Source organism: Rhinolophus sinicus, chromosome 16 (genome assembly GCF_057876585.1).
Source record: "Rhinolophus sinicus isolate RSI-liver-muscle chromosome 16, RSI-T2T, whole genome shotgun sequence".
NCBI classification, from domain to species: Eukaryota; Metazoa; Chordata; class Mammalia; order Chiroptera; family Rhinolophidae; genus Rhinolophus; species Rhinolophus sinicus.
This window is the reverse complement of record NC_142516.1, coordinates 53,283,939-53,300,476: the sequence shown is the minus strand read 5'-3', so window position 1 is coordinate 53,300,476 and position 16,538 is coordinate 53,283,939. Positions and strand designations below refer to the sequence as shown.

Here is a 16,538-nt window from a genome sequence, read left to right as displayed (position 1 = left end):
TGTGCATCTGTTGTATTTCCAGAAAAAGTAGAAATATCAGCTAAGATGATCTAATGTTTCCTCCAGCCCACCCACAACAAAGTAGTTCCCTGTGGTAACCCTGTCCTGAAAGCCCAGGAAGAATGACTAACAAGAGGTCATGCCAGATAGAGCACCTTATAAATGCCATCATATCTGTTGCCTTCTTCGGGAGCATATTTGCTGATCTTCCTCCCTTTAAAACTGCGTATCACTCTGACTGGCTTACCAGCTCTCCAATTCCGAGACTCTGCTCCAATTTTATCATCCAATGGAGCATCACAGTTTAGGGCCAATGCCCTAAAAAAATAAAACAAAGTCTTTATACCAAGTAATCTTTCTTCAAGTATATAATCGCATCATTAGCTCAATTAAAAGGTGAATTATGCCTTACCTGATGGTTAAGATTCTATGATTCTTTCCATATTATTCCAGATAATAGGATTATGCTTTCCCCCACCAGCAGAGAAGACAAATCAGTTTTCTGATGTCACCCCCAAGCCAGGGGATTGGTTCTCAGATAGCCTGTAGGGTTCTTCTGAAAGTAATAACATCTGTGCCACGTATAATAGAAAACAACTAGAAATACATGGAATTTTCTTTAAATAACGTTCGTTGAGGGAAGGGAGAAAGTTGGAAAACTAAAGCAAGTGATTGTTGTATAATAGTTAATTTTTTGATAAGGGAGCAAGGTAAATTGCTGGAATAATGTAGAAAGAAATCCAGAAAAATAAATTTGTCAGCAAGATACAAATGACCTTTCTAGGTCCACTTTCCACATTCCAGACAACAGAGATTCCTTAACGTTTAGAAGACATAAAGAACAAGTTCAATATGAGAATATCCTTTAAAGGCCTCCAGTAAAAGATAAGTTTAAATAAAACTGAAGCATTCAAATGTCTCTGCTAAATCATGACAATAAAGATTTTTGGCTGCTTGAGAGCACTACAGTTTACTGATGACACAGGAATAAGGAGGAACACTGAGCTGGAAGCAGCACCTGATTTAGCTGAAGCTTCCTTAATATGTGTACTCACTTAGTAGGAATTAATCAGTAAGGTTATTAGATGTTAGAAGACCTTTCTTGGGAGAACTTAGTCCTGCCAAAAAAAAAAAAACCAAACTAGAATCTATTTAAAATTAGTATTTTTCCTCTAAGTCACCTAGTTCCTAACTTAAGTGAAAAGAAACCACTGAGAACTCGTAAGGTCAAAAATACACATACACACACACACACAAACACACACACACACGCACGCACGCCAACATACCCCCAATCTGGTGAAATCAGATAGGATATAAAATACTTGTTCAAGGTGTAACTGTTTTTATAAGCAAGCTCAAATTAAAAAAAATAGACCTTCAGACTAAATGAATAATCTACTAAAATATCTTGATCATAGTTATAGTTTAAGTAAGTAAATTTAAGAAAGTGTTTCTTTAAAAAAAAAACTTGTATAAACGTGGTCAAAGAGTTAAAGCTTACCAAGTTATCTTTTTTTTTTTATCTCAAAGGGAGATGCACACAAATTCTGAGAAGTAGAAGGAAATACAGTCATCAACTCTAGGGCTAGTATTACATCTTATTTACGGAATACCGATTGAGCTATCCATACCTCATCTTCTTAAAGAGAAAGAATAAGGGCAAATACTATCTTCATGTTAATGAGTGGAATGCTGTGGTGCTCACAGGTACCTTCAGTCATAATGTCTGCCACCACTAACTGGCATTAACTCACTTCTAGCTTCATATAAGTATTCAGGCTGTTCAAGTATGTGAATAGAGTCCAAGAGGATGAAACTAGCCAAAACAACAAGGCTCTTCCATCACTCCCCCCACAGTTCAGTCGGTTGCCTCGAACTACCCTGATACAGGAGAGCCAGGTTACCCTGCGGCCCTCTTCAGTTTCATAAAGTGGAAGAGCTGAGAAGAAGTAAGAACAAACTTCTCAAAAGCAAGAAGCAGGTGTCAAACTACTTCTTAGCAGAGAAGCAAAAATGAATTGGACCATGTACTAGACAGGAAAGAGTATACTGTAGGTCAGAGTTAAGGGCCTTTCACTTCAGTTTTCGTATTTAGCAAACACAGAGGTAGGTACCTTTGCCCAAGAGGTCTTTATAATCAATCACAAGGCATACTCACAGCTTAATGTATAAATTACCTGAATGGATGTTAAGAGTCTCTGATAAGTCAATCCTAAATTGTTTTGAGTTAATATTTCATTGTCACTATCTTCCTTTTAATACGTTCTTACTACTTGTCAATTATCTTCTAACAAGATTATAACATATGGTAAACAGGGTATATGTATTAGATTCTTCAAAAGCTTGAAAAGAATCTACCATGTACAAGTGCAGGTAGTTATAAAAGAAGTTTCATTTAAGCAAAATAATCTATTATTATTAAAGGAAAAAATATAATTTTCAGATTTGACAACTTGAAAAAGCCTTTTGCAAATTCAGTATACATTTTCATGGACAAAAACACACCAAAATATTTCTAACTCCTTTTAAGAACATTTCTCCTAAAGAACTGCTATCTTGCTAGAAAAAGACTAGCTAGGGACTGGACTCCTGCCTCAGGAATGTTTTCACCAGCAAATCTGACCTGTCTCCTCTGCTGGTTCAGTAAAATAATCCTACTGTCAGAAATAATATAGAAGGAAGACATAAAAACAGATTCTGTATAACTTGGTATGCAACAAAATTTTGTAACCATACTGGCATATTCGTTACCTCACATGGCAATCAGAAATTAAGGGCACACTAATTAAAACCAAGTGATAATAGACTCAAGAAAGCGAAAAATATTGACTTTTACTCAACCCACAAAACGTCCTTATTAGAATACAAAAAATTTCAACTTTATGAAATGATCATAAAATTATCAGTATAACAAGTTATAATGCGGTCATTGCTATTGATGGTTTGAGTTACTTAATTTATTATTGATATTAGCATACATTTATGAAATAAAACATTTTGATCACATTTTCTGTTCCCAGGGAAGCTGGAATGCCATTAATGCTTCTATGGAAAAAAGGTCAACACAAGGTGGCTCTTCTGTAATGCCTTATAAGCATTTAGTTAGAAAAGGTCACTTTTGTAACTAAATAAACATTCTCTTACATTTGAAGACATCTTGTTATAAATCCTAAAAATGCCTCGAGTGTACTTCTGTTTAAGTTATCTGATGTTTCACTTATGCGCATAAATGTGGCTGCCAAACATAAGCCAGTTTCACATTGATAAGTCTCCTCTAAAAAGAAGTTTGTCACTTTAAAAGATAAATCTATGCTGAGTAGAACATAACTTTGACCAATGGGGTAGTAGATAAGCCACCTTGTCCTCAATTTCACTTAAATTATATAGGCTTCTTTCTTTCAAAGGTTTCAACGTGTTTTCAAATGCAAAGCACATGTATTAAAACTGGGAATTACATCATTTTAAAAATAATTTGAAAAAATAAGTTAGGATGCTACAATTATATAATCAGGTAATGGGACATTAATTTTAGATCTTTTACTTTCAATTTAAGATTCTCCTCTACAGTCTAGGTTATAAATTACAGTCCTCTGATCAAGCATTTATACAAAGCCCGAATTCGAAATAGTTTTTACAAACTCTAACAATAAAGAGTACCTGTTCATGTTTGTTAATGTTTGATCAGCCGATGGTGCACCAATTCTTTTATTACCAGCAAGGTTTTTACCACCACTCCCAGTGTATGTGAATTCATCACCTCGGTCCTGCAGGAGAAGATTTTTGTCATTAAGATACCTAAACCCAAGTATAATTTCATCAATTTTTGTTTTAGAGTCAGAACACTTGGTTAGGATGTTATGAATTGACATGTTCTCTTAAGGCATCTACCAAAATAAGACAAAATTCAAATGCAATCTTGTGTGTAATACTTTCAAGTTATAGCACTTGATCTAAAGATTTCACTTAAAATTATGTAGCTTTCAACACCTCCAAAAGTGGCTATTCTCACGTGAACATATATAATCAATTAATGTATAGAACGTTACAAAACAAAATCTTATGATTTGGGAATATTATTTCATTTAATGTAGTGTTATTAAAATAAACATCAATACCATATTAGTAAATGCTCCAAAACTGATTTCCTGACAGCAATCTATACCATAACCAAGTTTGCTGCTAAATTTAAAATTTAAAATCCTAACAGCATGGCAAGTTCCCCACGTTTACTCAAATTATATTCAGGTTAAATAACCACCTATCACTAACTGTATAAAGTGTCTACTAAATGTAAAAAATAAAAAAAAATGCCAAAAGACGGTACGTACACTAGCTTCACAAATATTTCTGTAGTAGCTATAAAATTATATTGGTATTAAGTAAGTCTCTACCTCAAAATAAATTGAGAATAGTTAACTATAAGTATACAAATTAATTCTACTAAAACTATCTAAATAGTGGTTCTTTGATGCAAGATTCTTTTAATTAATTAGTTCAATTATTTTGCATCTTGTTTCTCCTTTGGCTTGAAAGTCATAGCTAAAATCTCATGGTTTTAAAAGTCTGTCCAAAGACCTTGAATTCACTTTTTGTTAATCCAATGTTGAGGTCTGCATTTTAAAGATTAGGCATTAAGGAATTTCATCTTTAGTGTATATTCCATTTCAAGAAATTCTAATAAATAAGTACATCTAGAACACTCCAGAACACTTCTTAAATTGATCAGAAATAGTCTTCCAAATGGTATCTGGATTGACTTCACAATCTTCATATTCATAACCCTGTCAACTTTTAAAGTTATAATTGTGGTAATGATAGAAAGGAAAAAGTGGTGGGAACTTGGACAGCCCAAGAGGGGCAACCTAAGCTAAACAGTGTTTAAAACAGAAGAACAAAAACATTTCTGATTATTCTTCAAGCAGCAAATAATCAAGTAAAAATAGTTAAAATTCTATGTTATTAACTCATCTATACTTTAATCTTTACACCAACAAAATTATCATTGGGAGGAAAAATTGCCAGACTGTAAGAACACAGTCAATATTATATCAGGCTATTTTTCCTAAGGAAAATAATCAGCCTAAACTTGTTGCATTTTCTAATCCAGGCTCTCCTAAGTCGTACCCGTGAGGCAGGAGCTTAAACGAGATTGCTGCCTGGGAAAAGTGTACATAAAGAAGTCATCAGTTGCTCCAGAGTGACTCAATTTCCCATGATTTTCCAATCTCTACTCTTCTTAGAAGCTGTAAAACAGCTGCCTAACACAATCAGCTGGGTGCTCTCGCTCCTGCCATCACCCTTATCAAGCAAAAGACCTTCATCCCAATCTTCTTACCCCACAAGACTATCAGATATACATCGTAAAGCACAATTAACATCATTCAACTTTTCCCAGACACCTTGAATGATTCCTTAATTCATGGCTGTCTAGAAAACAGCCTCAATTTTTGCCAGTTTCTCTCAGAATACCCCTTAAATGCCCACAAAACTGGGTACTAGCACGACTACTGTGAATACCTAACACACACTTACTGTGTGTGTATGAAGGTTAGGCTAAGCATTTCACATATTTTAATTCATTTAACCCTCACATCAACCCTAAGACGTAGGTATTGTAAGCCCTATTTTATAGATGAGGCAGAGGAGTTCAGTAACTTGCCTAAGGTCCACAGCTATAAGAGATGGCACCGGGACACAAACCCAAACAGCTTGGCTCCAGAGTCTGTTTCTGATCACTGAGCAAACTACTTCGCAGGACAACTGTAAGAAGCAGATCATCTTGGGGGGTCCTCATTTCTCAGGTGAGGTCACCAAACATGAGACACTAAACTAGCATTTGATTAATTCTGAAGTTACGAGACTAAAATGTTAACTACTTTATCAGCAGGTATTCAATAGTTTCATGTCCATTCATCCAAACAGAACAAAGATCATTGGTTCCATGAATGTTATACCAAATTAAAGGTTTCTGAACAATTTTTTTCTTGAATGTGAAAAGCTGATTATTCAGGTTTCCTCCACCTATTTCTGTAGATTTGACTTGCCTACAATAAAAGATCAAAAGATTGAAAATGCTTACAAAATGTAACATATCCAGATACATCTTACTTGGCAATCTAAGCCTATGTGTTTTAGTCCTAAAATAGTCTTTACATTGTTTAATACTTAGAATTAACTGCTTGAGATACATAATTAACAGCTCATCAGCACTTTTCTCCACAAATGGTTTTTGTTTTTTTCAATTAAAGCTTATTGGGGTGACAATTGTTAGTAAAGTTACATAGATTTCAGGTGTACAATTCTGTAATACATCATCTATAAATCCCATTGTGTGTTAACCACCCAGAGTCAGTTCTCCTTCCATCACCATATATTTGATCCCCTTTACCCTCATCTACCACCCCCTTCCCCCAACCACAAATGTTTAATGTTTGGCTAGTAACTATATTCAAAAGATGAGGAAAAAAAGAAGTAACACCCATCCCACTTCAACTTGGTACTCATTGTTAGCTTTACAATTACATGTTTATACGTTTCATATACTAAGATCAGCTTTTGAGCCAGACCACAGAATTGTCTGAATCCTTGTGATATGCCCAGAACTACATAAATTACCTCATTTAATATCAATGACTTTCTCATATAAAATTATATTTTTTTCTATTTTACACATGGGGAAACTGAGGTTTAGTGGAGTTAAATAATTTGACTAAGGTCTCACACACAAATGTCATAGCCCAGATCCAATACAACTAGTTGGTTGCTAAAAACAAGTTAGAGACTCCACTTTTAGTTTGTTTTGTTATAGACCTGTAAAAAAAGTTCTAAGTGCTGGCTGTAACAAGCTATATAACATTCTTCGTATTCCTGAAAAATACTTAAAGATATAGTTTCAAAATACGCATGTCAACTACTATACAACCTAGCAATTGTACTTTTGGGCATTTATACCAGAGAAATGGAGACTTGTGTTTACAAAACCTTGTACACAAATGTTCATTGCAGTTTTATTTATAATAGACAAAAATGGGAAATAACCCAGATGTTCTTCCATGGGTGAATAAACAAACTGCGGTACTCCTATGTCATTGACTACTATTCAGCAATAAAAAGGAATAAATTACTGATACAAGCCATAATTTGAGAATTACGCTGAGTGAAAAAAATCAGTCCCAAAGGTTACATACCATGTTTCCCCCAAAATAAGACTGGGTCTTATATTAAGTTTTGCTCCAAAAGATGCATTAGGGCTTATGTTCAGTGGATGTCATCCTGAAAAATCATGCTAGGGCTTATTTTCGGGGAAACACACTACTATATGATTCCACTTATGAAGAATTTTAAAGTGACAAAATTTTAGAAATGGAGAACAGATTAGTGGATGTCAGGGGTTAAGGAGGGGTTTGGGGAGTAGATACAGGCCTGGCTATAAAAGAGCTACAGGAGTAGGGATCCTGGTAAGGGAAAGGTCAGTGTCCTAAATGTATCAATGTCAGTATCATGGCTGGGATAATAACCACAGTTTTGCAAAATATGACCATTGAGGGAAACTGGGTAAAGGGCACCAAGATCTCTATAGTATTTCTAATGTTACGTCAATCTACAATTATCCCCAAAATAGTAAGTTTAATTTTTTAAAAATGAACGCTGTAGAGAATTTATTTTCATTGCAAAAATCAGTTACCACATGTATATATAAATCAAACCAATACACACAAAGATTAAAGACTACCAACTGATTTACCTTGTGACTTGTATAAAACTGACCACTTCGACATAAAAGTCATGCTAAAAAGAGACAGGATTTGATACACCCTAGACAAAATTTCTGTATTTTACTGAATGATCAAGACGGGTTCTAAAGAACAAGGTTGTATTATAACTTACTACTTCATCTGCAAATCCACCAGCCAGGACAAGAGAATAAGCCCCATCATTACTTCGACCATGAATTCCACCAACATGGGGCCTATGCACACCTGCTTCGCTCACCTATAAAACAGATAAAGTCTCAAAATACCTTTGAATAGTTAGTTAAGTTACAATTACAAAATACTTTCACATATATTATTGGACCCTAAAAGCCTCCAACTAAGAACTGCATGTCACCCAGAGTTCTACCTTCTGCTCACTGACATTACTTCTCCCCAGTTATATAGCTCTTAGTTTTAAGCTGATGGATTTCAAAATAACTTTTATGTAATCATCAAATTATATTTATTGATAATTCCAGCTCAATTCGGGTAAAAAAGAATTTACTATCAGAGTTCCAGATCTCTTCCCGTATTTCTCATCTTTGGTTATGGCACTGTTCCCTAGCCAACTCAGAAAGGCAAGAGTCATTGTAGCCTCAATCTTTTCCTTTATTCTTCAAACCCATTTGTTCATAAATACCGCTGATTTGATCTCCCAAATCTCTCAAATCCATCTTTTTCTCCTTCCACTGCAATAATCTAAGTTTGACTCATTAATGTTTAAAAGACCTTTCTTCACTGCCTCCAGTTTTGTTCCTTCAAATCCGTTCTACCTATTACAAACAGAATGATCCTTCTAAGAACAAATCTGCTATTAATTTTCTACTGTTTAAAATATATTAAATGGACTTATATCAAGCCCAAGTTAAGTATTACACAGTCCTCTCTCAATCTGGCTCCTACCTACTATCTCCTTATCTCCAGCTTCTCCTTCATGGAGTCTCTATGTTTGAACCCAAACTACTCAATGTTACCCAAACATGCTACCCATTTTCTTAGTTTACTCATGCTATTCTGCTACTTCAATGGCCTACTATTTTTCCCATATACCTTCAATTTGAAATAAGTGTCACTTCTTTGTGTATATCAAACTCCTTGAGAGAAGTATTTTAATTCATCTGTTTAACATACAATAGTTCTTAGCAGAGAAAAAGGAGCTGAAACCCAAGCCTGCATCTGGGCTAGGGAAAGAGGCACATGAGAAGCCCATGAGAAGCTGATAAGGGCAACAGAACCCGGATTTAGGCCTTGGAAGTACCAGGTACTTCAGAGGTTGATTCCCAATCTCACTAACCCTGATAAAAATAAATCTGTTCTAAATCCTCCCCGTTTTCTAAGTAGCAAATTCACTCTTCCAGTTGCCCAGGCCAACAACCTCAAAATCACCTAAGACTGTACTAACAGGGCTTTTAGAGTTCGGGAATGCATTAGTGACAGGTATACAAAAAAAAAAAAAAAAAAAAAAAGGCTAACAGAAAAAAAAGAAGACAATTAAAAACAAAGTGTATTTTTATTTTATTGTATTTGTTTATAATATTTTGCTGTATTTATAGATCAAAAGTCATAACAAGACAAACATTGAGTACTGATTTGGCCAAAATTATTTATAACCATTGCGAGGGCGGGAGGACAGTGTGTCTTAAACTAAATCTTCACCTTCCATAGAAGAAAATAAAATATATAAAGACAAAAGCAGTATAATCATGTCTGTTAGAAATAAGGAGGTAAATCCAGAAGAAATTACTAAAATGTTAAAGTGGTTATCTCTGAGAAACAGAAAATGGGGACCAAAAAGGGTTGGTTTTTAAAATATAAGTCACATATTAGTATTTAACTTTTCAAGCTATGTACATGTATTACACTGTTTTAATTTTAAACTGTTATCAATGGTCTAAACACCAGGACCACTCTATTCTTTTTAAAGTAAAGTTCAAAATCCTGCGTGTCTCTGACTAGAAACGGCTCTACCTTTTTTTTTTCCACATTAAGTTTTTCATAATGATACAATTACCATTCCAAAGAAGAAATCAGGAATAAATACAATAGAGACTTCTTCAAGGGGAAAACAGAAGTAATTTTATTTTTGCATTATCTGGCAGTTTCTCTGACCAGTATCAAAACAATCATTCAGGAGGATAAGCCCCAAAGAAAACACCTTGAGCTTTCTTAGAGTTCAATGACATTAAGTGAGAACTTACCGCATGACTTCAAGAAAAAAATTAAGTATTTCAAACATTAAATTCTTGGCAAGAAAAATTCTTTAGAAAGCTTAACAATAATGTTAACTACCATAACTGTAACACAAGAGTAAAACAAAGGCATAGCTGATACGTAATTCCATAATGCATGGTCCTTTGTTCATTAAGCTATGGGGAAGAATCTACCCATCCTACAGGAAATCTTTCATTCTTACACCTGAATGCCACCTTATACTAGATAGTCCATTTACAATCAATACACAGTGACATTTGTTACAATTTGATCTATATTCAATTTTACCCTTTTAACTAAGCCAATTTAAAACATACCTGAACTCTAAATCTCCAAGTTGATCCAACAGGAATCCCAGGAATAGGTCCATAATGATTAGAAGGAACAATAGTACATTCTCTAGTTCGACCAACACAAGCCATTCCCTACAAGTCACAGAACAAGATGTTTGAGAAATCAGTTATGTTAAAATTTTAATTCCCATAAAATGTGACTAGAAACCCAACTAGTTAGATGATTAACAATATATAACAATTTATACTATTAAACAATTATAACATAAATTAATAATTTATATCAATAAACAATACAGTTACTGTTTTATATAGTTACTATATTAAATGTAGTTAATATTTCTGATAAAGTATCATTTATACCATTACTACAATTGTTATTCAAACATTGCATTAGAGTTATTATGAACATTATAACTAGGAAGGAAAGGAGACTTTCTTCTTTACCCTGCCCCAGTCTCTCCGGCTTTCTGTACTAGCTGATGGCATCTTTGCTTTCTTTTTACTCATCTTCAGTCTTTCACCAGCCTTAACAACTTCATTGGAATCAGTTTTACAGGAAGGACAATACCTTTAAAAGAAAGAAAGAAGAACTTTGATAATACTATATTAAAGCCAATAACAGAATAATGGCCTTTCTAGGTTAAAACGAGTTTAAGGATGTTATAATTAGTATATATTATAGAGCTTCAGTTGGCATTTAAGTATTAAACTCTTCAAAATCGTTACATGGCTGGGTTTGTCAAAACAAACAAACAAAAAAAACTTGTCGTTCCTTTAGAGAACTGGCAAGATTTTAGCATCGCAAATTCTCAACTTCAGTTCAAAAGCCAGATACGTATAGTCATCCCAATCAAATGGTATCATGATTTCTGATCTCATCACTAATCCTGAGAATGGAATTTACTCATTTGAAGTTCTTATCATTAAAACAAAAGTAGCAAGAATAGATGATTTGAGACTGAACTATGCAACCGATACATCTCCCCATCTAAGTTGGTTATCAGAATTCTCAAAGTGAAAAATGTATAGTCTAAGTATTCAAATATGTTTTATTAGCCTTATCACTAGCTCAATTTTAATTCCCTGTACTTGTTTGTCCTTTAGCCTATTTGTAGCTGGTCACCTACTATAACTTATACAGGCATACCTCGGAGATATCTCAGGTATGCTTTCAGACCATCACAACAAAATGAGTGTCACAATGAAGTAAGTCATAACCTTTTTGCTGGTGGAGGGCCTTGCCTTCAATTTGTAAAAAAATCTATGAAGTATAATAAAACGAGGTATGCCTGTACATCATCATAAGCTGCCTTAAATCATTTCTAAAAAGCAAAGTATGAGCATGTGTATAGAATGAAATGGGCTATTATCGTGTCCCCAAGGAATGGAAACTCTGGGAATATCCCAACAAAGATCAGCTGGCTGCTCTCCCCCCTTAGTCTTAAATTCCTTTTGTCCATATTTTCCATTTTACAGGACCATTCCATATGGCCTATAGAGGAAAGAAGAAGACACCTATACCCAACTAGTTAATTTTAACTGCCTAATTATGAGATATGTTTTGTTTAGTGCTATGGGATAGAAAACTAAATAATTCAGTACCTGATTCTGAGAAAATTAGTTAGGCAGTGAAATACAGACACAAATTCAAGGTAAAATTATGTATAAGAAAGCAATAAATACTATCAAGTATGGAAATAGTCAGTAGAAATAGCTCTTGAGGAGCTTTGCCTTGAAGGGAGCAGAGAGATAGAATAGGCAACTAGTGGGAAAAATGGGATCAAGAGGGTGTGTGTGTGTGTGTGTGTGTGTGTGTGTGTGTGTGTACACGTACATACGTACGTATACGCATGCCCACACACATTTTGAAAACAGAGATTCTAGAATACTAATGAGAATGACCCAGTAATGGCACTTTGGGAGAGGAATTCACTGGAGTGAAAAATGATAAGGAACTGTGAGAGCAGGTAGAAGGGCTTGCATTTTAGAGACGTAGGAACATACCACTCATAGAAAAAAAAAAAAAGGAGACTTCAGAGGAAATACACTTACTAGTGATGGTAAAATTCAGGGAGTTACAATGGGGGTTAGTGATAGGGGATGAAAGGCAGTTATATCCCTTCCATTTTCTATCACTCCTACAGTGTTGTAATATAATAAAACCCTCCCAATGTGTGTGTGTGTGTTGGGGCGGGAAGGGGGGGAAAGGCACACAAAGGAAAGGAGAACAATCTATTGTTTACAATACCAGCTACCCACTGTGATGCTAGTGTTTCTGAGTATGTCATCTTCCAACTTAAACACCCTCCACGCTACAATATGACCTATAGTTTAAAAAGAAAAAAAAACTTAATATGTTAAAAAGTTCATTATAACTTCCACTGGGCACATTTTTCCCAGTCTCCTTTCTAATCATTTCTTTTTGCAGCTAACACTACTCAATAGAGGAAATACAGATTCTGCTAAGTATGTCTGACCTTAATGCCTGGTTCTAGTTATTAACCTTATGGCATTAAATACAATAATCCATATAAAGCACTTTGTTAGTATCTAGCATATAGAGAGCACTTAATAATTATTAAGTACTATTATCTAACATAATAGGTACATGTAAAATAACTGGGGTTAAAGGGAAGCATCCACAAAGGCTTCCCAGATAGTCATATTTAAGTGAAAACCTAAAGAATAAATATCATCCTGAAGTCAAGCAAAGCGGAAAATATTTCCAAGACGAAAATGTATTAAGTGTAAAAGCCCAGAGAAGAGAAAGAACATGACTTATTCAAAGACATGAAAGATATTTAATCTGGCTAGAGCATAGAAAATTTGGGGAAATGGAAGAGAAAAGGTATAACAAATATAGCTGGAGAAATCAACTAAAAAATATTGTGCAGGGTCCTGCAAGGCAACATAATGTCTCTAAAGCAAATGAGTAACACAATCAGATTTGCATTTTTGAAAGAACATAGACTCTGTGTGAGAAGCGACCGGAGGGATTAAATACAGAGCTAGAGACTGGTTCAGAAGCTGTTGTAAAGATCGAATAAAAGTATCAATGCTAAATAACTACTGGCTCTACAATGGTAAGCACTTCAATGTACATTACGTATCTTCAGAAATCTATTTTCAGTGGTTCAAATACCTATTTCACATTCAGTTTTTAACACAGTAACAACAAAACCCCGGAAAATCATACCAGTACTCCTCTTCGGGGACCTTATCCAAAGGCGGATTCAGGCAGTAAATGTGATAGGCCATGTTACATTCGTCACAGAGAAGCTGCATGCTGGGTTCCTGTTTTCCACCACACACACGACAGGAGCAAGAATGGCAGTTCTTATCTGGGTCTCCGCCACAAAAGTCACATTCAGGGTCATTTTTCCCTATTAAGAACAAAAATATAGCAAGCCCAGTCTTAAAATCATTTTTATAGCTATGAATCGTATAAAGAAAAACTTACGAAAATGGCATACAGATTTTTTAACGAAGAAAAGGGAACCATAAGAAATAATCAAGTATGGGACTTTATGAATAAATACCGCAGCTTCATTCTAGGCTTATGAATCAAATGTTCAGGGAGAGGCCCAGGCATGTGTCAGTAATAAATCTAATTACCCTCAACCACGAGGATATTGTATAGCCTTAGAAGTCTCCACTGACTAGACTCACGGTTCCCCAAATCAGCACCAAGATACCCAGAGACAATGCAGTGAACTCACCGGGAAACCGTACCTTAAAATTACGCAGGAAATGCAACACTCTATTGAATAAAGTTGTTTGGACCTATCTATTTAATAAATGGAACTATTAGGTACCATCTTTTCTACATATCCAAACCTTTCCTTGGGTAGGCTGAACTAGGGGGGAGAGGGCTGTTAGGAGTTAGCAAGCCCATTTTAGTTCCCATACAAGCTATGCCCTCAACGTTCTCTTTATTAAGACAGAAGTGGCATTTCCAACTCAGTTGATTTTTATCTTACTTGTCAATTAGTTCAGGACTCTGGCAAATAAGAGGTACCATTTATTGCCCCCTCCTCATCTAAATCCAAACACCTTTTAACAAAGTGTTCCCTTTAAAATTTATGTATGTACAAAAAAAAAAGTCTTACAGTAATGTTCTACACACCAAAAGTTAAATGTCAATCAAAGGAGGAACAGTTGGATAAATTATATGAAAAAACACAGAGGTAGCCAGGTATATTAAAAAATGAAATAGAATAACATTTTTAAACAAAATAGTTAAATACACAAAGATAAATTATATAGCTAGAGGAAGATGTCTAGAATGACATACATTGTTAGAGTGATTACCTCCTGGGAGTTCTATATTATTTGAATGTATATAGTTCTATACTATGAATTTCTTACAAATGTACACATTTGAGGAAATGTGCCATATCGTGGTTGATCTAGCAATATAAGGAAAATGGGGAAAAATCTGACAAATGAGAGGAAGAAGGAAAAGGCTACCGATTTTAGTACTAACTTTCTGACTGATGATTGCCTATTCTTACTAAGGAAGATTACAATTTTGTTTCACTTCTACTAAAGTAGCTGTGACAACATGTAAGTAATGGAAATATAACATCTAAACTGCCAAAGGCATGTTTTTGTGTTTTTTTTAATTTTACTGTTTTATTTTAATTTTATTTTTTATTAGTTTCAAGGCATGTTTAGATTTTGGTTCGGAACAATGTAAATCTGGCTGTGGTTCTGAAATGGTTTCTTTACATACAACTTCAAAGTCGTAACTAACTATAAGGTGATTAAGCATTAGTGAACAAAAAGATATATGCAGGTATACTGAGTGAGAGAAAACAGAAAAACACAAGAATAACCTAGTCAACCTTGGTTTTCTACTGTGTTTTACTGAGAAAGACTAAGTCACATTAAATAGGTTTACTCATCAAGTTATCTTTATTCCTAAAACATAACCATACAAGTAGTCATACAGAACGTGCCCTAAAGTTCTTAGTTCAAATCTAGCTATATCAACATTACAGCCTCAAAAAACTGGAATGGCCTAGATTGGTAATGTGGAAGTCTATTTATCGATCTGTTAAAGTGCTTGTCTTGTAATCTTGCACAACTGTGATAAGCAGAGGTTAGGCAGGACCCATTTTGTCTTTTCCAGCATATACCATTGACATGTAGCTGGACTGCTCACCACAAAAACTTGAGAATTAAGAAAGTATGAGACACTATAAACTATTTGGAAAGACTGCAAGTTGAATCATGAATGAAAAAACCCAGAATCTAGTCCCACCTCTGTGACCAAGTAGCTGTATGATAGTAAGCAACTAAAATATGTACAATGAAGAGGTAGGGCTATATTCTAAGGATTATATAAATCTCATTTACCACCTCCCAGAAGTTCAAGGATCAATCGGCACTATTATTCTCAGGCTCTACTAGTATAGCAACAAGTCTTATTATTAAAAATTAATTTTGGATGGCCACAAAATCACTGAAGTGGGATTTTTATATTATAGTGGGAAACTATAATAGAGGAAACAGGAAGAAAAATGGCAACAAAATGCCAACATGAGAAAATATTTCTTTGAAAACAAATTTTATCATCTGAGAAAAATCCATTAGACTGAAAAGGATCTTAGATCAAAACTGCTGTCTTGAAAATAAATTTGTATAGTCTACAGTTTTACTCTTCCTCAAAAGTTATTCCCTGGCCAATTAAAATGACAACCATGTACAACATATGTAGTCTAAGCCCACACACACAAAAAAATCATACTTAAAAACTTTCCATCTGCCAATGAAAGAGGATGGGCTCCAGGTTTCTCGATCTTGAAGATTTCATTTACGAATATTATCTGGCAGTCATTTAATTTTCCTTCAGAACCCCTATTTAAAAAAAAAAAAAAAAAAAAAAGGAAGTAAGGTTAACTTCTGCCAGCAAAATCTAATGCAAATAATAATTAAAAGTCAATTTAGAAACTCACTGAACTTTGTTTACAAATTGTGATTTATACCGTGTTTTCCCGAAAATAAGACCTAGCCAATCAGCTCTCATGCGTCTTTTGGAGCAAAAATTAATATAAGACTCAGTCTTATTTTACTATAATATAAGACTGGGTCTTTAATATAATTATAATATAATTATACTATGCTATAATAAACTATACTATACCATACTATACTAATAATACCAGGCCTTATTTTGGTCCAAAAGACGCATTAGAACTGATTGTCTGGCTAGGTCTTATTTTCAGGGAAATACAGTAGTTATTCCAATTACTCTGAATTATTGTTTCCA

At 34.5% G+C, this 16,538-nt stretch overlaps 1 protein-coding gene across 2 annotated transcripts in view; it reads right to left on the bottom strand.

The window, feature by feature from the left end:
* Positions 1 to 16,538, bottom strand: part of UHRF2 (ubiquitin like with PHD and ring finger domains 2) — a 68,376-nt gene that overhangs the window by 10,010 nt on the left and 41,828 nt on the right. For both annotated transcript variants that reach the window (XR_012495715.2, XM_019727140.2), the window contains exons 5-11: positions 16,017 to 16,126; positions 13,461 to 13,647; positions 10,709 to 10,832; positions 10,286 to 10,393; positions 7,891 to 7,995; positions 3,661 to 3,767; positions 156 to 318 (exon numbers count right to left, since the gene is read on the bottom strand). Coding sequence is in view for 1 of the 2 variants with exons in the window: in XM_019727140.2 (XP_019582699.1) it covers positions 156 to 318; positions 3,661 to 3,767; positions 7,891 to 7,995; positions 10,286 to 10,393; positions 10,709 to 10,832; positions 13,461 to 13,647; positions 16,017 to 16,126 (904 nt within the window). In the remaining variant the exon portion in view is untranslated. The remainder of the gene's footprint in view (positions 1 to 155; positions 319 to 3,660; positions 3,768 to 7,890; positions 7,996 to 10,285; positions 10,394 to 10,708; positions 10,833 to 13,460; positions 13,648 to 16,016; positions 16,127 to 16,538) is intronic.